Source organism: Protopterus annectens, chromosome 1.part1 (assembly GCF_019279795.1).
Source record: "Protopterus annectens isolate FY-2018-M chromosome 1.part1, PAN1.0, whole genome shotgun sequence".
In the NCBI taxonomy this organism is placed as follows: Eukaryota; Metazoa; Chordata; order Ceratodontiformes; family Protopteridae; genus Protopterus; species Protopterus annectens.
The window spans coordinates 11,562,644-11,587,073 of record NC_056726.1 but is presented as its reverse complement, the minus strand read 5'-3'; the positions used below and the strand labels follow the sequence as shown (position 1 = coordinate 11,587,073).

General features: G+C 40.0%; 1 protein-coding gene across 1 annotated transcript in view; it reads left to right on the top strand.

Moving 5' to 3' along the window:
• Window positions 1-24,430, top strand: part of UBE3D (ubiquitin protein ligase E3D) — a 1,088,056-nt gene that overhangs the window by 87,352 nt on the left and 976,274 nt on the right. The window contains exon 3 of the mRNA XM_044073342.1: window positions 20,537-20,627. Within this exon, the coding sequence (XP_043929277.1) occupies window positions 20,537-20,627 (91 nt within the window). The remainder of the gene's footprint in view (window positions 1-20,536; window positions 20,628-24,430) is intronic.

Below are 24,430 nucleotides of genomic sequence, written 5' to 3'. Positions count from 1 at the left end.
AGGCATTGGGTTTCTCCCCACTTTGAGGCTGCGGCATCTGTGGATCTTCAATTTTTTACTTGGAAAACTGCCTTCTTGGTTGCCATCATGTCTGCTAGAATGGTGTCGGAGCTTCAAGCTCTTTCTATTAAAGTCCCTTATATGATTTTTCATAAAGATAGAGTGCCGCTACTCACTAACCCGTCTTTCCTTACAAAGGTAGCTTCGGAAGCCAATATTAATCAGACCATTAATTTGCCAGTATTTTTCCTAACTACCAGAACAAAGGGGAATACAAATTGCATTTACTGGATGTACATAGGCAGTTGAGGTTTTATCTTCATAGGACTAAACCATTCAACTTTTTGTGTCCTGGGCCAAGCCCTTCTTTGGTAAACCTGTTTCAAAAGTGACAAGTGCTCGCTGGATTTCACAATGCATTGGCCGAGCTTATTTAGAAAGAGGTTTGTCTCTACCAGGAAAGGTGAAGGCTCATTCAACCCGATCTATGACTATGTCAGTGGCTTTTTGGTCTAAGGTCTCTTTGGATGATATTTTTTCAGCTGCTACTTGGGCCTCATCTCACACCTTTATTTTTCATTATAAACTGGATTTGGTCTCTAGGAGTAGAGCATCCTTTGTCTCTGTGTTGCTCCGGAATATCCTTCCATGAGGGCCTCCCAAGAGTTAGGTAGCTGGGGACTCTGTCCCACAGGTTGAAGAGCGAATGAAGTAAACTACTTTCAGATAAAGAAGTTATGTACTCACCATAATGTTTCATCTGAGTAGTTCTACTTCATTTGTCTTCAAGCATCCCCCTTCTTCCCCCTAACCTTATCCTTTGGGATATGACATGTCCTTTGTACCAGACGGTTATTGTTGGGATTCTTGGTCCTGTCCAGGCTAAGATTCTTTTTGTGACGACTGGTGTTTGATGATAAGGTGTCATTGGGTCGGGTGTCTGATACCTGTTAGGTAGTAAACTCGATCTGAAGGGAGAAGGGAGACAGGGGGCATTATGGGTAAGGGGAGGAGCATTGAGCTCAGAGCCGTAGCTGGAAAATGTGGCCATGTCGGATCTGATGTGGATCTGAAGACCCACAGGTTGAAGACAAATGAAGTAGAACTACTCAGATGGAACGTTATGGTGAGTACATAACTTCTTTTTTCCCTTCATTCATAGCCATGGTGACCCTCTAGGAGAAGTCTACCAGGTTATGTAGATAAAACCTTCCGTTAAAAAAGCCAAACTGGGTTGGGTCCAGTGTCTGTAGGTTGTTAATGTCCTTGTTGATCATTTTTATGATAATTCATTCCATGGGTTTGCATATTAGACTTGTCAGACTTTTGAAGAGGGATGTCCATTGCAGCCCTCCATTCACCTGGCACGTAACCTGTTTTGAGGTTGTAGTTGAAGACTGCCCAATGTGGTCCTGCTAAGCCATGTTTTAGGCTATTTGGGAGGCAACCCTGGATATTGTCAGGGCCCACTGAGGCAGTATTTTTGGCCTTACCAAGCACTTTCAGGACCTGCTGCCTGTTGATAGTTGGGGGTGATATATTGGGAGGGATTTCACAGGGAGTTTTGGGGGGGTGAAATTAGAGTTAAATTTATCTGGCAGTAGATTTGCTATGTCAACCTGGTCGGTGAATGTTGTGCCATTTACCACCAGTTCTGCACACTGCTGAGTATTACCTTTAAGATTCTTGACATAGCTGAATAAAGGCTTGTGATTGTCCTTGGACTGGGAGTCTATCCTGACCTCATATTTGCTCTTGCTGGACTTTATTAGACCTGTTAGTTTCTTGTTTAGTTGAATCAGAGACCTCTTGTCTCTGAGAGTTGCTGTTTCTGATTTTGGCTATGACTTTTCTTTTGTGATATAACCTGTCAAGTTAACGATTCCACCAATGTGGTTTATGGTGTTAGATCTGGGATTACTTCCGGTAGTATGACAGCTTCAGTACATCTGTTTACATGTTTGTACAGGATTTCTGTAAATAATTCTGTGTAGATAGCTGTGTTCTCTGAGTTTGGGGAGCAGTGAATTTTGACAAATTGTTGCTTAATAGAATCTAGTTTGCTTTGGTATAGTCCCTTGATGGAGACAGCTTTGTGGTTCGACTTTACCAGTGAGGATGTGACATAGGGTATTGCAGTGCTTTCCCATATTGGTGAGTACTAGGTCAAATAATGTTTACTCCTCTGGTTGGAGAGTGCACTATCTGGTGCAGATTGTTTGTGTTAATGAAGTCCAGGAAATGCTGTGCCTGTGAGTTAGCGGCAGTGTAAGCTTCCCAGTCTATAGAGGGTGCGATGCCCCTGCACTGGCCCAGTAATCAAGGAGCTTCAATCCTTACCACTAGCACCAGTGAGGGACGTGCACATTGGGAGGATGACACGTATACACACACAGTACAGTACATTACAGTTTCCCTTAAGAGCACACAGAGATCGCAGTCAGTCTGGGGCTGGTTTCTCCCTCTTTCTCCAGATCCCCAATAAGACTCCCCACTGGCACAACTGTAGGGTTAAGATCTCAGCCGAGTGGTTAAGCCAAAACCTCCAGCATCCTCTCTGCCCAAACCGTGCTTCGTGTTTCTGCCCAAGTTGCTGACACACACACACTTTGAGATTTGATTTATATGCAAACACACAGACACTCCTGGGGAATGCTGGCACAGTTTTACTGACTATACCCCCTTCTGCCCAGACTAAAAGGTAGTTTTCACTGCCACCAGCCACCCTTGCTTATCAGCTACTATAAGGCCATTAACCAAATGGTGACCAATCCTACTATGTGATGTTACTATTATCCAAATGGTAAGTGTGACCAAGACTTGCAAGTTTATTTAAGAGTGGCCTGTACAGTGTCACCAAACACATATGCAAGTATTCTAAGAGCTTAAATATCTCTAAACAAACCAGCCACAATTAAAAGGTTTAAATATATTGAATAATAAATAATAAAAGAACAAGACAATACTCAATAACTGACACGGTCACTTCAGAGTTCCGAATCACAGAAAATATTTTAAAACGACATTGCAGAACAGTCTCAAATAAATGCAGAAAACATCTAAACTAATCTTTACTATATTCCTAACTATCTGTAAAAGAAATACCTAAAATAATAAATACATAGATGGTACCTGAGATTCAAAGCATGGTTGTCCTTTACCAGTGTACTTCGATGTTTGGTTTGTCTACTGCACTGAGTATGTTTACAAAGTGTTTGGCATCGATAATCGCATACTGCAGAAACAAGGCCATTTATACTTGCCCTTACCTGGATGACCGCCTTATTCAGGGGTTCACCCAAGAGGAGGTATTGTCTGCTCTGATGCTCACCCTTGGATCCCGGAAACTACCGTCCCATCAGTCTGACAAGCCTTATCTGCAAGGCCATGGAGCGTATTATCATGGAACTTATAAAAAAAGACATTGGCAACCTTCAAACACTGGACCCCACCCAGTTTGGATTTGTGAAGGGCCGATCTTGTCTCCTGAACCTGATTGACTTCTTTGAATCAGTCTCTAGAGCCATAGACAAGGGTAAGGTGGTCCACACAGCCTATCTAGACCTTGCCAAGGCCTTTGACACCATCCCCCACTCTGGAATCATAGATAAACTTACTAAGTTGGGCATAAATCCCTATGTCACCCAATGGGTTGCTAAATGGCTTACTGATAGAACCCACACTGTAAAAGTAGCCGGCTCCAAATCCAGCTCCAGACAAGTGACAAGTGGAGTACCTCAGGGTTCAGTCCTGGGGCCGCTCTTGTTTGGCATCTACTTCTCTGAAGTACAGGTCAACACTAAGGGACTCTGGCTAACAAAGTTTGCAGATGACTGCAAACTGGGAGCCATTATTGAATCCCCAAATGATGTGGATACTCTACAAAAGGGCCTTACAGAAACAGATGCTTGGTGCCAGAGCCATGGGCTCAAGCTCAATGCCAAGAAATGTATTGTTATCCCTTTGGGAAAAACATGTATCCATGAATTACCATATAGGTGGCAGTACACTAAACACAGAAAGTGTGATAAGAGACTTAGGGACACAGGTGGACAGTGGTCTCACCTTCGATAACCACATCGCCACAACAGTCAGGAAATCCTTCTATGTGGCACACCTCATCATGAAGGGCTTTTCATCCAGAAAAAGGAGGTCATTGTCCCACTGTACTCATCCCTCATTAGACCCATTATAGAATACAACGCCCCATTTGGTATGTACCTCTCAAGACATCTGCAACAACTGGAAAGGCCTCAGAAATACCTCACTAAAAGAATCACAGGCCTAAAGCAGATGCCCTACGCTGACCCCCTTAAAAAACTCCAGCTATACTCTGTCGCATATCGTCTACTCAGAGGCGATCTCTGCTTAACATACAAGGCCATGTCAAACCCAGAGCTGTTGGACATGCTACACTTAAAGAAATCCCAATCCCTCCGAGCTACACGCTCCAGGGATCTAAACCTTGTCATCACAATAAACAAAACATGTTGGAGGGATAGGTTCCTGACCCAGAGACTCCCCAGACTCTGGAATAGATTGCCCATACATGTCAAGCAGAGTGCCTCTTTGGACCTCTTCAAGAGGAACCTTGATGATTGGATGGGAGAAAGGAAATTCACCCCAGGGATCACGTCAGTCGCCCTGCCAGACAGGGGTCCAGGAAAGTAAATAATGTGGGAAGAAATAGCCAGGGAATTGTTATGGCTAGGCTTGTATAGGCCCTAGGGCTGATAGCCTAGTACCAACCTATGAACCTATGAACCCTGGCTTGCTTCTAGATCCTGGAACTTTTTTCTAAATCTGCTAAAATCACTGTTAGTCCCATTCCAACAGTTCCATCTACTGGGAACCATTTTGAGCTCCACCAGTCTAAGCATATTCCTTACCTTAGACAAGGTGTTGTTTCTGACGACTTTTTTTCAATTATTTTTAGCAAGAGTCAAATTATAGCAAGGGAATATCTCCGTAGCATAGATTACAAGGAATCCTCATCCCTGACAGTTCACTTTGCAAAACTTCACATGGGAAATTTGCAGTGGTATTTAGGGAGCAGATAATGCAAGCATGGTCCACTCTCTTGAGTAATCCATACCTCTGCTAATTTATATGAAGAAAGATCTATTGGAAATCCAGCAGATAAATTTCAGTCAGGGGGTCCTTTCAAACAAACATTGGTTCACAGATTCCTCAGGGATATTTTGGGGGTGGTGCAACATCAGAGTGGTAATAGGTGGCTGTAGCTGTAGCCTGAAAGCATTCAAGTAGATATGACAGTTGGGGACCCTGCATATCCTTACAGACAACACAACACTCGTGTGGTATGCCAACATACAGTGGGAAACCCACGGTTAACTTTTGTACAGTTTGGCCACGAAGGCCTGGTACCTGGCATTAGATGCAAGTTTGACCTTCTAAGACATTCCATTCCAGGACAATGTCCTGAAAGATCAGTTAAGCAGAACAGAAGCAATCCTGCAGCGAATGTTCATATCATATAGCGGAAGCATATGGTTGCTTAAAAGAGATGTATTTCTGGATTTATTTCATGGGTGTGTGCACCAGAATACATATTTTTTTCTTTTCCATAAAAACAATTGCAAATATATTGCATTAGAATGACAAATCCAGTATCCTGGCAACACCTGCTTTCTCATTTCATTGGACAAGCCTATTTCTTTACGCCTTTCCTATCATCTTTGCTCTCCAGAGTAACTTAGAAGATCTAGAAGGACAAGACTATAAATGCTTCTTATAACACCTTTTCAACTGAAACAGCATTGTATTTCTGTCCTGCTGAACACAAAAGGATGTAGCCTGTAGCATGCCTCAGCATGTGGACCTGTTGTTCCTCAAAACAAGGTTCATTCATGCACCCTAGCTCGAAGACCTTAAGGTTGACAGCTTAATTGACTGAGACGGCATCCTGTTTATGCATGTTTCTTATACTGGAAATCATGATGAAGGCTAGAAAATGAAATGCAAGGAAATAATACCTAGCTAAATGGAAGATGTTTCTCTTTGGTGCTATAGACATCTTGGCATCCTGTAAGGGGGCATCTTAGCTGACTGACAGTAGGTAGAGTGAAAAGCTTTGGAAATTGTGCCTTCTATGGCAGAAGGCTCAAGGGATAGCACTACTGCAGCAGAGATAATACTTGAATATCTCCAATTATGTTAAGATCCTATGCAGTTGTGCTTGTCTTACATAGTTGTAGTTTATCATTCCTAGTCCTGCATCCTCTTCGTCTGCCACTTTGCCTTGATCTTTGCCATATTTCCTTGTTTCATACTGTTAAGTAAAACTCTTTATTCTGTCAAGCCCAGTATATTTAAGCCCTACCACTGCGCGTTTCTTGTCTATTGAGTTCCCTTGCCTTCCAGCCTCATTTAGTGCCCATCCTCCTTACTTCTAAAAGCTACAAACGTCCCTGCATGATTACCGGAGGTGGATGGATTGTGTGAGAGAAGACCTGCGACAATCAGGCATGAGTGTCAAAGAAGGCAGGAGATTGGCTTTGAATACAGAGAGATGGCGATAGTTGACACTACACCCCAACCTCATGTAAATAAAATGGGGGAAAAGGGGTTGATGATGACCAGATATTAAGGGTATATTGCATAATGCTATAACATGGCCTATTTCGTAATAGTTTAGTTTAGTAACACTCTAGGTAAATACTGTTAGCATAATGCTTTAATGCCATTTCAGTGAATTCAGTGGGTTGAGTAAATAGAGAGGAGGAAGTAGGAATGTGGTGTGATATGATGTCATACAATCGATACCAATGGATTTCCTGTATATCATCCTCCAACTTTCCCCATAAACAGATAAACAAAATTGAGTGTTGAGATTCAGATAACTTTTTCTAAATGATTTCAAGTGAAACAAATCCTGTACGGTAGTTGTATAATGTGAACACTTTTCTACTTTTAAGTAGACATAGTAAGGATCTTATTATTTGTTTGAGGTAGCGGGCCGGGTTAGTTTAATCACTTTATTAGTGTAATATTTGAGATGACAAGATGCATGTGTTTGTGGGTGGGCATATGTGTTTGCATATTTTGTCTGTGCATGCATATGTATGTGTGGGTGTTACATATATAGGCATTTAAATGGAAGTTTCGCTCACTATAATGGGCTCCTTCTAACTTAAAGACACATGAACAACTTGCATTCCTTCCTTCCTGCCTTTGTAGTGACATTCATTGGTGACTAATGGCTGCTCCATTCCTGCTTTTGGCATAAAATGATGATTTTTATATAAAAAATAGGACTTAAAAGAAATGTGCCATCACAGCCAATACTGCCCACCTTTGTACTGTGTGGCTATGATGTGGGAATAACTTAGTGATGTCCTGTTTTCAAGAAAGTTTCAAGTCTTACCTTCCAGCTAGTCTGGCAGCAACATAGTGACCAAAAACTTAATATAAATGCTGCTGACACACCCATTTCTCCTAGTCATGAGCAAGTACTACAAAAGGTTTTGGAAATGGGTACATCATTGTTTAATTTTCTTTTTCCTGATGAGCAGGTTGTTGCTGCCGCCATCCTTTTTTTTTCACTTCTGCTCATTGCTGCTAAGGAAGTTCATGTAGGAAACAGATATTAAAAATTGTAAACATAAACACCAAACACCCAAGCAATGGTAAAATTTAATGAATACAGTTGTACTCATTACATGGTAACCTTGTACTTTTTGCTTGACCTCACGTCATCACAGTGATGAGCATGGTGATGTAGGTTTAAAGCAGGTGTGCACAAAAGTCTTGCTAAATAAAAGGATTTTTATATAGGAAAGATTTTTAAATCACCTCCACATGGTTTGGTGACTTTTTCGAGTTAAACCTGGCATCCATGAACTTACAGTAGCAGCACCAGAGCAACAGTTTGTCCAGGAAGACTTTTTTCATTGTACACGATTGTTAAGGTACTTACTAGAGGTGTTTGGTTCTTTTCTTTTTGCCTGCTTGTCTGAATAATGCAGACCGTTTCCCTTCAGGTTTATTTACCCTGTCCTGTCTCTTGGCATCACACTATCTCACTAGTTTCTGTTTTCGGTCGGGATTAGGATACTAAAGATCACCTTTTATATCTGTACTATTGGCCGTTTAGCAGAGTTCAAGGAGATGTTCAGTGTTTGCTTCTTGCAGACTTTACAACTATAGACAGCTGCAGCAAAGTTCTTGTATACGGCTCAGGGGCTGTATCTTAATGGTTAAAAATACAAGTGTCTTCAAGGGAAGGGAAGGATGATGATATTATGGGGTGTCAAGATTATACTGTCCAGTGACAACTGTTACAGTCAGTCAGATATGTTTTCTAGCGAGTAGGGTGCAGTGATCATATCGACATTGATTAACCAGAGACCAGTCTTAAATTAGAGCCTGTATGTGCACGTATACACACTTGTCCTCATCAGACAGTGATTGTGTCAATATACAGATAGATGCAAGAATAAAACGTTTTGTAACCTGCATATATTACCTGCTGTTTCTGGAATAAGTGAGTCGTGTTCATGAAAAACATTCCAAATAATCTTAGCTTTCAAGTTGTATATGTTATTTTATGTCAAGGTTAAACTAGTATTTTAAAGAAAAAATGGTAGAACAGTTTTGATATATGGTATCTTGTATGTTATGATGTTATAGAACTTACTCTATGGACTAGGTCAATCAGGATTTTCAGCCCGGGACCTTGAGGTGGCCTGTCCAGGTCTGCTGTTTTTTTTTTCCTCCGAATGTTTGTATTTTTCTCAGTGAATCTGTGTGTGTCTGACCAGAAATCTTTTCAATTGCAAACTTGTATCTCCAACTTCATCACGAATAAAAATTAAAGCAAGTGTTCCTATATCTGTCACCATTCCCACTGTTGTCATAATGGACATGATGAACGCAGAGACTCCCTTTGCCCAAGTTCAGCCCTTGAAGTCAAAGCTAGATAAACTGAGGTTAATTCAGTCCTCGTTTTTCTCTGCCATGGGTAAGTTGACAGAAGCCCTACTTGAAGGCTTAGGGAAGATACACCATTGCTGCCTTTTCTGCTTTCTTGATACTAGAAAATAAAAAGTACTTTGGCATAGATTTTTCAACTAGCTGGCTCCTTTGCTATCAGTCAGTCCCTTACAGTTCCACAGTTATTCAGCCAATGTCAATGGTAAGATTGCCAAGCCTGCTGACGCTGGTTTCAGCTCTGGTTTATGGTGTTTTGCCAGCACCATTTTATCTAGTATTGATCCTGTTGTCATCCATCATGTTGCAGGTGTTCATTCTGCCAACACTGGTGCTGCTGAAGCCAATCCCCTTCTCTCAGCCTTGGTGCTGACATCAGGGCTTCAGTAATCCATGCTGATGCCAGGGTTGCAGGCCATCAATTTGGAATTGTTCCTCCTGTCATCGGTGTCATTCCCAGGGTTTCTACTTCAAAGTATGTGGCTACATTTTCAGGTCATTTCCGCGATGGTTGATGTTTCACCATTGATATTACCTGCATCAGGCATTATGTTCTTATCTTATGTCCCTGAAACAAAGTCCTTTAGACTTGAAGGCCATTTCCTGCAGCAGGGCAGAGTTTATTCTGACCTTCTCTGGTTTTCTCTTCACAGATCCTTTGCCAGGTGTAGTTTGTCTTCATTAGGTTCATAAGTTCATAGATTAGTAAGAGTCTAACTGCCGTTGCGAGCCATTTTAAGCCTAGACAATTATTCCTTGTGAGACTCAAGCCCTGCACCGTTTGTTTGTAAGGCAAACACCTTAACTATTAGGTCACCCTCCCAACCCTGAATAACCAGCCCTTGCAAGTCTTGAACCCAGAACCATGCACACCATACCCACAGCAATTTACCACTAAGCCATCTGTGCTATATTAGATTCTGAACGCCCCCTAAAGAAGCCACACAAGTCACTGGAGAAAATTAAAAGATATACAAAATCCTGAGAATTTCCTGGATTGGGGAAGGGAGCCAACACCCTGGTCTCACCCTCTGAAGACTCACCCTTTTTGACCCCATCCCTTCATCTTTGAGCAGACTGCAAAAGGCCTAGAGATTCATCCAGCAGTCATTCTGGGTGGTTCCATTTGGTGGACATCTTAAAGACCCAACCAGGGTTATTTGGATGAACTCTGATATTTAACCTCTGTCCTCTGTCTTGGAGAAGGCTGACTGCAAGTTCTGGACTCCAAGGGAACATGCCTTCTCAGCAGACACACACACCTGACAGCAGGATCTCCACAGCTGCCCTGAGGAAGGCTGCAAAACTTGTGAGCATTCTCTGCAATCATGCTTGTACCATATTTCTTCAAACAGCACTTAACATTACCCACAAATGGTGCAATAAAAACATTTTCTTCATGTAAATAGGCATCATTCTGGTACTGTGCAAAACTCCCATGCCATCTTTATATGCAGCTGATGGGCAACAGCCTAAAGCTGACAAAATAGTAAAATACCTTGGAGACCTTGTAAATGATCTCTCAGTTTAATACCTTTGTAACAACTAACATCTACAAAGCCTATAGAGTTACCCATCTGATCTTCCATGGGGTTCTGTGCCAGAGAAATAATCCCCCTTTATACAGCTTTTATCAGGCCAATTATAGAATACTGTACCCTGTTCTGTAACCTACACAGACACACACCATTTGCCTCAGCAGGAGACATTATAAAGATCCTCCACAAAGGGAAGCAGACTGGTTCAAAGCTTGTATCATAGCTAAAAACTATATCAACTCTCTCTTTTTTTGTGTTTTATTGCCTTTTGAGAAGAGACTTGTATGTGTCTTGCAGAGCATTGAAGGACTCTTACCATTTGAAACCCTTTGTTTAGAACGTTCCTTTCCTGGTGACCTAAACATGAGTGTACAGATAGGCTTAATAAAAATAGCAACTGACTCATGATACATGACAACATAATATCTCAGACTGCAGCAGCCTGCCCTTTCAGTTAAATTCAGTCCATTAATTCATATGTTTAACTGGAGCCCATGTAGGCATCCATCCATTCATTTTTGCATCCCTAACCTCTTTTTCACATTTGTGCACATGAGGTCGGGGTGTCATTCAACAGTGACAATCATCTAGAATCAAGGTTTACACTGCCAGGTGGCTGATATTAGTTTATAAATGAGTTCAAAATTACTGTTCCAGTCAATAAGTCTAGAAGTGATGCTTTTTCAGATAAGGGCAGAACATTCTACCATCAGCTTTACTTCCATTTATACTTCCGGACCTAAACAAGTGGTAGACAGAGAGGCTAGGTAAGAAGGGACTGTCGTCACTGTTCTGGAACCAGCTTTCAGTGACAGTTCCAATGTCCACATTTCCCAGAGTTAGGAAGGTGTTGAGGGAGGGTGTTTTCTTTAGGCTGCTAGCATTATGCAACAGTACATAGATGTTTGCCAGACTAAGGATTTGTATGTACTAGGTTGGTAGACTGAGTAGCTGACATATAGGGAGTAGAGAGAAACTTGGTCGGTAAGTTAAAGCGCTGATGAGATAGGTGCAGGCCAGTTCTGGAGAATAGGTAAAACTGTCTTCCATCTCATTCAGAGTGACACCAAAACTAACTTGGCTAGTTAATGTCAACCATCTTTTGCTTTTATCTTGGTATCATTCCCTGTGATGGTAGGATACTTCTCAAGGCAATTCTTTTCAAGACTAGAGGCATACTAAGTGCTCCATAATGCCTTGCATTATGTAGCCCAAGGGTTGCTTCTGAATTATTTACAGCCACATAGACATTAACCATGTCATAAGTTCATAGGTGTTTACTAGGCTAACAACCACAAGGACATTTTTAAGACTAGCTGTGCATCCCAAATCTCTAAGTTCTGGTACCCTTGCTAAGTGTAAGCTGGGGCATGGGAGATGAACCATTTATAGACTGCCTGTGTCCATTAGAGATATAGGTGCCAAACCAGGGATGAATTTCCTGTTCCCCATCCAGTTGTCCAACTTACACTTGAATTGGGTTAGAGAGGAACTCTCCTTCACATGAATGAGGAGCCTGTTCCGGAGAAGGGATAGTCTCTGGGATACATACATCTGTCTCTCCAGCAGTCTCTGTTTATATCACAGGCAAGGTTTAAGTCTATTGAACAGGTAATTCTGGTGCTGTTTGTTTTGCTGATATGTTGGAGGTCTGTCAGAGTGGGGTCTGATAATGCCTTGTATGCCAGGTATAGCTCTTCCCCCAGCAGCCTGTAGGAGGCAGAATACAGAAATAGGGCCTTGAGGCTGTCTGCATAGGACATGTTACTTACGCCATGTATTCTTTTAGTGAAAAACCTCTGTGGATGTTCCAGTTGTTGGATATGCCTGGTTAGGTACGTACCAAAGGGGGCATTGTACTCTTTTATTTCTAATAAGTGCTGAATACAGTGAAACAATGACTTCCTTGGACCTGGATGCCCTACATTTGTTTATAAATTGCCACAACATAGAATGATTTCCTCAGTACTGTAGATACATGATGGTCAAAGACTAGATTACTGTCTGTGTGTTCCCAAGTTCCTGATTACTGGGTGAACTTTTAGAGGTATGTTGTCAATATGATAGTTACCAGGAGTTTATGACTTCCTGAAGGATACTATTATGTATTTCTTGGCATTTCATTTTAGTCCATGGCTCTGACACCAGCTGTTTGGCTGTCAGCCCTTCCTGTAGAACATTTGTGTTGGTGGGGGATTCAGTGACTGCTCCTGATTTGCAGTCCTCTGCAAATCTGTGAAGCGATTTGTGTGCTGTAGTGTCAAGGCAAATTCTAGCAACTGAGAGGTAGTTGACTGTTATACCATCTTTACTGAGCCATGTGAGTGGGTATGTCAGTGGTGAGGTGTGGACTTACCCATAAGAAGTATGTTACTGTGGCAAATTTACTGATCTTGTAGCTTGAAGGGGTTGACCAGACCACTCTAGTGATGCTTGTTTGTGGCGGTAGTGGAAGAAGCTATATGTGGCATAGAATGGAGCAGGTGTCTGTGTTTTTTGCTGATATTTGGCTGTGATCTGCACATCTGTACTGTTGCATCTAGGAGACCTTTAGTGATTGTGGAAATTATTTACATCAGCTTAGAAAGTTTTTGTGCTTGTCATGCTGTGTAAGTGTGGTATTAGTGTGGGCACTGATACCTGGTTTGTGTAAAAGGATTGCCTCCAGCTTTAATAAGCATTTGCACCTCTTGCATATGGACATTATTGTTTTGTTATAGCAAATGGTTGTCAGTGGGCATGTAGCAGTTGTTTAGCAACGTCCAGTTTGTAAAACAGAATGATGTGACTTTATACTTGATAGCTCCCAAAAGCTGTTAACAACATAACTACACTTGTCACTATTTATCCCCTTCCCACACTTCTTTATGGTGCTCCCATCCTTACTAACCTGTAGACATCGCAAAAATCAAAACCTGAACAATGCTATAACAAAGTTGCTAAATTTGCAGCAAATACCCCTTTCAGAACCCATCACTGTATAGCACTAAAAAGCTTAAATCAGTTTGAATTACCACATCAACTAACATATACATAGTTTCTTACCACCTATAAAATTATCCAGCATCCATCTGCTTGTCCAGCATTAAATACCATTCTACATAACTTGGTTCCCAGTCAGTAATTACAGTCCAATGACCAAAAACTGCTCTCTGGCTGTAAACGTATGAAATTTGCTGGGCATTGTCCGTACTCGTACCATGTTGCTAAGGCCTGATACTCCTTACCTGTATCCATCCAGTCAGTGACATCTCTCGTATCTTTCAAAACTGTTCTGAAAAACATCCTAACCATAATCTGGCTATGCCTTTGCTCAAAACCAGGATAAACTATATACCTAAATGTGAACAAGTACCTCTTCATACCTTAAACCTCATTTCTCTCCCTTCTTCACTCACTTCCTTGTTTCTTTTAATTTCTCTCCCCTGGGTTACTTTCAAAATATTCCATAGGCCTGCTTTTCCTCTCATTTCATATTGCAGTTCCTGATTGTATTATACTAACTTACTTTAATTTTATAATAAGCTGGTTAAATCATTGTCATATAACTTGTATCTTAAAGAATGTTTTCGTACTATCTATAATTTGGTATAATTATTTAAACTTTGGATGTTTTTGTATTATTTTTGAAGATTGTAAAATTATTGTTCTTAAAATGTTTTGTAATACTTTGGCGCTTTTCTCCATGGGCCTCTGCTGAAAATGGCCTCCTGCCCAGTCAGACTTTTATAGTAATAGGCTCATACCAGGTTACTAGGCTAATGGCCCTAGGGCCCTTACAAGCCTAGCCAAGTTCAACCCTTGTTCCCTTAAGGGTCTAGAGATATGGTCTATGTTATAAGCAGATCTGAATCAGCACTACCTGCCCCTATTGAAACCCCTGGGGTGAATTTGCGGTTTCCCATTCAATCATCCAAGTTATGCTTAAAAAGGGTTAACAAGATGCTCTGTTTAACCTGTATTGGAAGTTTATTACAGAGGAGAGGCAACCTCTGGGAGACATATCTGTCTCTCCAGCAAGTCCTGTTGATGTTACATACTAGGTTAAGGTCCCTGGAGCGAGTGAATTATGTATCGTTTGACTTACAAATGGGCAGCATTTCTGTTAAGGCAGGATCAGAGGTTACTCTTTAGGTCACCTCTGAGTAATCTATATGATTCAGAGTATAGTGACAGTGATTTCAGTCTGTCCACATAACACATGTGCTGAAGACCCTGAATTTTCTTTGTGAGGAATCTTTGAGGTCTCTCCAATTACTGCAGGTGCCTATTTAGGTACATGCGAAAGGGAGCATTGTACTGTTATTGGCCTGATGAGGGAAGAGTACAGGAGGGTTATAACCTCTTTTGCCTGGAAGCTATACCCTTACTTATGAGGTGAGCCATGTAGGAGACCTTCCTTACCACTGTGGAGACATGGTGATCAAAAGTAACGCTGCTGTCAACCTGTGCCTAAATATCTCACCACAGATTTAGAGCTTAGGGTATTTGTATTAACATAATAATCTGCAGGAACATCACCTTTACCAAAAGGGAAGATGATGCATTTTTTTGCATTGAATTTAAGACCATGACTTTGGCACCAATCATTGGTTTGCGTAAGTCCTTCTTCTAGAATGTTGACATCATTTGGGGACTCAGTAACTGCTCCCAGTTTGCAGTCATCAGCAAACTTTGTCAGCTACAGACCATTTGTTTTTGCCTGTACTTCAGAGAAGTAGATTCCAAACAGTAGTTGCCTCTACACCGATCCCTGTGGAATACCACTGGTAACGGGTTTGCTGATGAAGGTGGAGTCCCCTACTTTGACTATATGTTCTGTTGGTGAGACAATTTGCAACCCACCTGACAGTATATGGGTTGACTCCAACTGGGTGAGTTTTTCAATGGTGATTGAATTGAAGATTGTATCAAAAGGCCTTGACCAAATCTAGGTAGGCCATATACACAGATTTGCCTTTGTCCAGGGCTTTGGTGACAGTCTTGAAGTCCATCAGGCTCAACAAGCAGGATCTCCATTTAACAAAACTAAACTGGGTCAGCTGAAGTGTTTGAAGGTGTCCTATATCCTTGTTGATAAGGTCCATGATGATTCTCTCATGACCTTGCAGATAAGGCTAATGGGTCTATAGTTCCCAGGGTCAGTGGATGCACCCTGCTTGTGCAAGGGGATGACTGTAGTTGTTGTCCATTTAGCAGGGACAAAGCAAGTGCTTAGGCTGTGGTTAAAAAGAGTACCCAATGGTGTTGCTAACTCCTGTTTTAAACCATTGAGAATATAGCCTGGGATGTTATCAGGTCCCGTAGAGGCTGTGTTTTTGGCCTTGGAGAGAGCGGGTAAGACCTGCTCTTTAGAGATACTAGGTGGATAATAGGTGGTAGGAGGATTTTGGGCTATATGTGGTTGAGATAAGGGGAAGACGTTTTCACTGAACTTGTCTGCTGGCAGGTTGGCTATTTCCACTGGTTCAGTATATATTGTACCATTCACTACCAGTTCAGGGCAAATCTGGGCTTTTCCTTTAAGGTTTTGGATGTAGCTAAAGAATGCTTTATGGTTATCCTTGGCTGAGGATGCTAATCTAGATTCGTAGTTAGCTTTAGAGGACTTTATAAGATGTCTTGCTTGTTTAAGCTGAGAAGGGTATGCTTCCACTTCTGAGATCATTCCTTCTTGCTCTTACAAGCTTCAAAGTGTCTAAATCAGGAAATGGAAGGTTCTAGAACAATTAGGATGAGACCCAAAAGGAAGAGATGCAACAGAAACAGGAAAAGAAGCTGCACAGCTGGAATTGCTGCCAGATTGAAAATAAACCCTCACAGGCCTGCAGTTCCCTCAGTTCTGTTATTAAATGTATGCTCATTAAACAACAAGATAGATTTTCTCAAGCTTCAGCTCAACACCGCAAACAAGGTGAGAAATTCCTGTCTTTTAATCTTCACAGAGACTTGGTTAAATAACAGGATTAGTGGCAGTGCCGTAAGCCTTGATGGTTTCACTTTGTTCAGAGCTGATAGTTTTTCCACACAGAGCTGGATTCCTAAGGGAGGTGGAGTGTGCATTTTTGTGAATGATAGCTGGTGCAAAAACTGTAACATTGTGAATGAACATTGCTCTGTAAATGTTGAATTTCTGATACTGAAATGAAGACCTTTTTATGTGCCCAGAGAACTAAATGGTGTCTATGTAGCAGCTGTATATATACCACCGAGTGCTAACATCACTGAAGTACTGAATATACTGCATAATACTATATGTGAGCTGCAATGCAATAATTCTGAATGTGCATTTATGATAGCTGGTGACTTCAACAAAACCGATCTCAGGGAGGTTCTACCTAATTGCTACCAAATTGTGGATTTTCCCACAAGGGGATCAAATACTCTGGACAAGGCTTACACTAACATAAAAGGGGCATACAGAGCTGTACAACAACCAAACCTGGGTGGCTCTGATTACACCTCCATAAAACTAATACCAGCTTACAAATCAGGATCTGGCATGAAGGAGCCATGGAAAGTCACAGGGGCTGCTTTGATACCGCATACTGGGATGTCTTCAGGGAGGTAGCCACTGTGAATGATCTGGTGAACACAGATGAATTTACTGAGACAACTATGGCTTACGTATCCAAATGCATGGAGAATGTAAGGAACATAAAAAAAGGCTATTGTTCATAGATTTCAGCTCAGCATTCAATACGGTGATTCCAATGCAACTTATAGAAAAGTTAATCAACCTTGGCATAAATAAAGGGCTGTGCAACTGGATCCTCAATTTCCTGACTGGAAGACCACAATGGACCTGTGCTGGTAACAACACTTCAGGGAGTATTACAATCAATACTGGAGTACCTCAGGTGTGTGCTGAGTTCTGTACTGTTCACAATCCTTACCCATAACTGCCCTGCAAAAGCTAGCAACAACCACCTCTTCACATTCGCAGATGACACCACAGTAGTGGGACTTCTAAGTGGTGATGACAAGAGTGGCCATAGGAATGAGGTCAACTTCCTGAATGAATGGTGTAATAACAACAATTTGGACCTGAATGTCAGTAAAACAAAAGAAATCATTATTGACTTCAGAAAAAGATCTGCCATGCACCTGCCCCTCAAGATCAATGGTGAAGAAGTGGAGAGAGTCCAAACTACAAAGTTCCTGGTAGTACATATATCAGAGGATCTTTCTTGGAGTACAAACACAGACCAACTAATTAAAAAAGCCCACCAGCGACTACATGTCTTAAGAAGGCTTAGAAAAGCAAAGCTCTCTATGAATGCTCTAAAATACCTTCTACAGAGGAGCCATTGAGAGCGTTATCACAACCAATTGCACTGTATGGTTCAGTAACAGCACGATGGCCAAAAGGAATAAGCTGCATAATAACAACAGAAGAGATCGTGGGCAGTAGTCTTCCTACCTTACAGGAGCTCTTTGAAATGAGATGTAAAAAGAGGTCCCACAAAATACTGAATGACACTTCTCATCCAGCATATGGTTGGCTCACTAAACTTGTATCTGGTAGAAGTTTACAGAGTATCCACTGCAGGGCCTTCAGATTCATGAACGATTTTTATCCAAACAGCAATAAGACTCATTAATGCAGATGTAAATCTGGACGTATCAAAACTATAATAGATTGTTGCGCTCTCATTGTTCCCCCTTTTTTCATACAGTAATTCTATTTATTGGATGCTAAAATTAATATATTGTTGTTCACATGCAATTTCAATCACTTCCTTATGTGCAGTATCACCCAGTCTCACCTCTGTGTATAGTGTATTTTTCTTTCATGTGTTAACCATCTAGTATTCAGCGTTGTCCAGTGTATATAGTGTACAAGCATGTGCGTCAGCTACCTAGACATTTACTATTGTACTATAGTTAAATTGTTTTTTCTTTAATACCTATCATGTCTTGTCTTTTTGTGTGTGTTTTTTTCGTGTAAAAGAGCTGACACTTGAAATTCCGTTTAGGTAGCACTTTTGTTTCCTAAATGACAATAAAGTTTCTTTGAATCTTGAATCTTAGACAGCAATTTCTTCCTCTTATTGTATAAACTGTTTATGGCAAATGCCCACCAGGCAGGCTTGTTTTTTTCTTGAGAATCTTGCTATGGTTCTATCAGGAATGGCTGAGTCAATACAGTTGTATAGATGTTTATACAATGAATTGGTGTATATCCCATTATAGGCGTCCTTGCTGTCAGTGGGGACAGGAACTTTGAAGCTATTAATACCTGTTTAAGAGGTTGTAGTTGGCTCTGGAGAAGTTTTTTTAGCTTAATTTCTTCTTGGGGGGGGGGGGGGGGAGGGTGTGTGTAATGCTATCGTTACTTCGAAAGAGACTGGTTTATGATCAGCCTTCACCAGGGAGGTCCGCACACTTGTAGTTTACCATTCTACCATGTTGGCGAGTACCAAGTCTAGAATGTTTGGGCCCCTTGTGGGGGTGACAACTATCTGCTCCAAGTCATTTGAGTTAACAAAGTCCAAGAACGTTTTGACGAGTGTGTTTGTACAGGTATAATTTACCCATCTACGGACGGGTGGTTAGTCACCTCAAATGTCAATAAATGAATTAAACGTTGTGCTTACTCTGCTTAGGTCTTTGTAAAACAAGAGTACTTCTAGAATTGTTACCTGTTGTTTACTGTACTTGATGCTTACTGTAAGTTTTATAGGTTGGTGTATTAGATTTTTACTTCTGCATCACATAAATACTATTAGCCAGATTTTGTAACTGTGCCAAAGTACTTGTCAGCCTAGTAACTGATTTCTTTTTCATGAGCCCCCAAGTACTTGTCAGCCTAATTACTGATTTTTTTCTTGGGCCCCATTTTTAAAATGTTTTCTGCCTGTCTTCTTGTTTATCAAGATGCAGAAATGAGCAAATAAAACTTGATAGTACCTTATCAGACTAGTTATAATGATACAATTGGTGATGTTTCACTGTAGCTTGAAATATTGCCATGCCTAACACAGGAAATGTATCTCCATCCAGGCAGCATTTCTTTAGTATACACTTTACAGTGTGAATTTGTAAGACTTTGGACTGAATTTCCATCTCTTGCTTGGTTAAAATACAGTATGAAATGAAATGTTTATACTTAAATAACACTTGCTGTGTTTACCATGTACCTTTTAATCATGAAAAATTTAGAACTTGCAGTTTGTTTATTAATTTTACTGTTGGTAACATTACTACACTGTATTGAAGGCCACATTTCCTAGTCCGTATGAATACCACCTCGGTTATCTCCTGAAAAGAGACCATTGACCTATGTCCTAGTAGAACTAACATGGTCAACAAAGTGTAAATAAATACAATTGACCTTATGTAACTGCAAGTGATGTCAGTATTGTGCACGGTAAAACTGCCATAATGTATACATGTAGCACTCTTGAAAGAAAATATACTTGACAAAAGTTTGGAAGTCTTCTTACAGAGAAAGATGTAGTTTGACTGACTGCCTAAGATTTTATGATTCACACCCTTTTGACTTATTTTAGTAATCAACTTTGGAGCAGGTTTGTTTGTTTTATAGTGTTTGTTATGTCCTATCTTGCATACAGTATGTGTCTCTTCTCTTTTGTAAGTACACATTCATGGAGCATGTGTTTTATCTTCTAAATATTATATGACCCAAGGCAGAAAGCTTGTTAATGGAAGAGGAAGGGATGGCTGCGATGTTTGAGGATTTTTTTTTCTTACAGGGTGGAAGATAAATGATACAGTGTGTTTTAGGAATGTGTGGAGTAGATTTATCATGGTTGATAAAGGTAGAATTCAGTAGGTTTTGTTTGACTAAGATCAGTGCTTGACCCAGGAAGCAGTGAACATGGTAGATTAAGTAGCTCCATAGTCTTTCCTGTCAAGTACTTTGTTTTAGGCAAATTAAAGTTTAGCCATTTTCTTTCTGTCTCCCTAAAGCAGTGGGGCAAAAGTATTATTCGATAATCACCATTCATCAAGTGTACTATTTCTAAGCATTTGTAGCATGAAGAAAACATTATAAATAATTAATTTCTTAATCTTTTTAGAATTTTCTCCTACTGTGTTAGAAAGCATGAGAGCACAGAAGAGGTATACCTTTTACTGCCAGTCCTGCAAAGAGGTCATTATAAGTCAGTGGTAAGAAAACAACCTTGATACTTAAATATTACTTCAAAATGGAAATACTTTCTTGGGAGAGAAAATATGAAGTTATTAACAGGGAAGGTCTCATTTTTTTAGTTGCTGTTTGGAAAATGGAAATAGCTCTGAACTTGTTATGCATGGATAGTAAAAATCTGAGAAAAGCTGATGATTTAATGTAAAATGTAAGTGCTCTTTCTGTAGAATAAAAAAATCAAAGAATTCAGAGTGCTGTAACTTTGGGTTGAGTATGCTTTATAATTTCAGACTCAAAAATCGAAAAAAGTAATCTGTTTAAATAATTCAGACAGGAAATCACATAAAAGCATTAGTTGTTGAGGAGCCTATTTTCATCAGGAAACTTTTATACATGTAAAGTTCTCTGAAGTGAAAGGAAAGGAAGTCATGCTAATGTTTACTGTTTCTGCTGCTGGAAGAAAATCTGATCCTTTGCATTTTAGTTGCAAGATGAAAACTGAATGAATGCTACCAGAATGTGGACTTAATGGCATTTAATGAATTAATCACTATCAGTATTTTGGTGTAATAGAGAAATTTGACTTGTGCACAGCTTACAGAAAAACAAAAACAAAGGTTAATGGATGTTTGTAATATTTATGTCTGTCAGAGGACTCGTTAGCAGCACAGACATCATGGATGTGTTACTGATGTCCATGATGTCTGTTACATTTACATTCTAACAAGTGGATCATATGGCATGTATAGCTAATACGATCATGCCCCATTTCTTAGTCATAGCACTGTATGCTGCATTCCCCTTTTTTTTGCAGATGAATAAATGCAGTGCATTTGAGTTAGCTGATAGTTAGAATAGCTAACTTTACATTGTGCTAGCATGTCACAGATCTGCTTTATACTGTGAAGAGACTCTAAACATGAAAATTAATCATTTTTAGCAACATTCAGTATTTACAGTCTACTGGAACCCTTGTAGAGCTGCAGAAACTGTCCAGAAATCTGACTTGTCTTTTGTATCATGCTTTTTAATAACTGATTGTTTGGGTAGGACTAGTGGTATTCTTCAGGTGTGATTTTTTTCAAGGATAGTTCCTGTTGATTTTCTTGTTGAGAAGACACTCCTTGTTGCACAGATTCCCTCTGTAGTATCTTGTTTTGATGTAGTATATCTTTGTATTGTGGCACTGGCTTAGACTTCATCAGGTACTCCTGGTAAGATAGCCTTGTCTTGAATAAACTACTTCCATATTTCCTCATACAATGTAATATCGGAGTTCACCTGTTTGACAAGGAGCTACAGCTTCAGGCTGGTGAGTTCTCCAGCTCTCTGTTTTAATTCCAATACCGAGAAGTGTGAGCCCTGGAATTTCGGGGAAAAAAAACTATGAAAATGCAGGAGAACAGTAAATGCTGTTCATCACTGTTCTCCTTTAAAGTTGTTTAAAACTTTAGCATACTCTTCAGAATTGCTGTATTCGTACACTAGCTTCCATCTGTGGATCTTAGTTTCCTGGATGTTGTTCATAATAGTATTTATTTTTCTCTGATAGTTCCTTTCCAACATTTTCCTTATTTTTGTCGTGTTTCTGTGGCATCAGTAAGGAATAATGTTGATAATGTTCTCCTATTAACAGCTGAGTTGATGAAAGCTTGAGACTCTTCACTGGTGTATTCCTGTGATCCAAGACTGCAGTATACCAATCCCTATAGCTAATATTAGCACTCTTCAGTGTCTGAATGGTTCTTCCTTCCTAGTCATTTGACTGTGCGTAATGTGGGCTTGTAGTGAAGTGCTTAAACTTCAGCTCTTTTCTTTTACCTTTGTTGAATTATCGCTTCAGGCCTAGGCAAACATATAGTTATTTATATTAAAGAAAACAAACCATATTTGACATGTTCCCAGTTACAAACATTATACATAACATATTCTACATATATTCTTCTATATAACTATCATTAATCCAACATTACATAAATTGCTCACTTCCTGCCTTCTCTTAAACCACACTCCTCTTGTAAAATATTACTCTGCATGTATTGTTCCCACAATTTCCATTTATCCTATATAATCTGTTCCTACCCTTTTCTAAAGATCCCACTTCCACTTCTTTTACCTCTTTTACAATATTCAGTACTTCAAATAAAGTTGGTTTAGACTTTGATTTCCATTTTCTAGTAATTGCTTTTTTGGCAGCCACCAGAATTAAACTTAACAAGGCCTTAATATGTCTAGGCAAGTCAGATCCTGTATTCCAGCTCAAAAAAATAATTTCTTTAGTTAAACCTATTTGCTCACCTAATATTTTTGGCAGAGTACCCTGTAGGGAATTTTGAAAATCTGACAACTGATTACAGTCCTAAAACATATGTTCCTAGTTACCTCTTTCTTCGCACCATACCTCCAACATTTGCCATCTACCTGAGAAAAACGTCGTCTGCTTGGGGTATAAAAATACCTATGCAAACACTTGTAAACCAAAATTCCAAATCTTCTAGACTTTGTTTCATATTTGGGAGTCATACACATGTTCTGCCATTGTTTCCTTGTGAACTGCTTATCCAGTTTCTCTTCTCGGTCTTTTCTAGCCTCATCTGATTCATTCCTGTAGTTACTGTGCAGTATTTTTTATATGTTCTACCAATCATCCCCTTTTTAAAACAGCATCTTCTGTACTAGATTCAGTTGAAAACTTTTACCAGATCGGTCTTTCACTTAGGATTCCACTATCCCTTTCTCTTTGCCTATACTCTGATATCAATCTCTGTTAGGGAAGGCAGTCTCTAGCCTGCAGTCCAAATGTCTTCTTGGGCTCTTCCCATTGTGTTACTTTTTCCTCTCTAGTTATTTGCTGCAAATACCTTGATTCATTCACCAGTTTTCTCCAGTAAATTCCAGACACATCTTGCCTGTTCTCTGTATTCCTAATTGGAGTCATCCCTATCAGCAAAATCTCCTTTCTCCATTCTCGTGTTGGCTTAGTTCTTAGAATACTTTCTGCTATTTATGAATATAATGTTTTTGCCTTTTTTAATTTCCCCAAGTCTTTTGTGTTTCTAATACCGTAACGGGAATGGACTCCATTCCTAAGTCAAAGTTTATTTAAAGTTCATGAAATTAGTATTGTTTCAATCTTTGATATTATCCAGAAGTGCTCTTTGCAGCACCAGCAATGTGCCAAATAATGACTCCTTCTGCCATTCGTATGGCGTTACATGTATTGGCAACATATCTAAGTATGATTATAAATTCTTTTTTTTTAAGACCCATTGCTCCTACTACCGGAATTGTCTTATCTTTCATCCACATTGCCCTCGTTTCTGCCTGGAAATCCTGGTATTTTATGACTGTGTGTGTTGCTGTACATAAGTCACTGGGTGTAGCAATTTCAATAATCAGTGCTACTTTTGTCTTCTTTTCATGGACTACTGTATCTGGTTTTCTCGTATCTATTTTTTGAACAGTTGGTAATGGACGATCCCATGTGATATAAACTTCTTCATTTTCTGTGATGCTTTGTGGCTTATGTTTCACGTTTTTATTTAGCTACTTTAGTATTTTAATGCCTGCACAATCCCCAGTGCAGCAGTCTTGCCACATTATTATGCCTTTCAGCATACAGTCGTCCTGCCATTATTATATCATAACCAGTAACAAGATGTGTGACCTTTTCCAATTCTGTTTTACAAAACCTACATTTGTGTGTGTTTCTCCCACAAGTTCAATGGACTTTGTAAACTAATGTGTACAATAGTCCACTGTCTTGGGCCGCCAACATTAAGCTTTCGTCTTTTGGTTTAAATTCACCTGTCCTTAACCATTC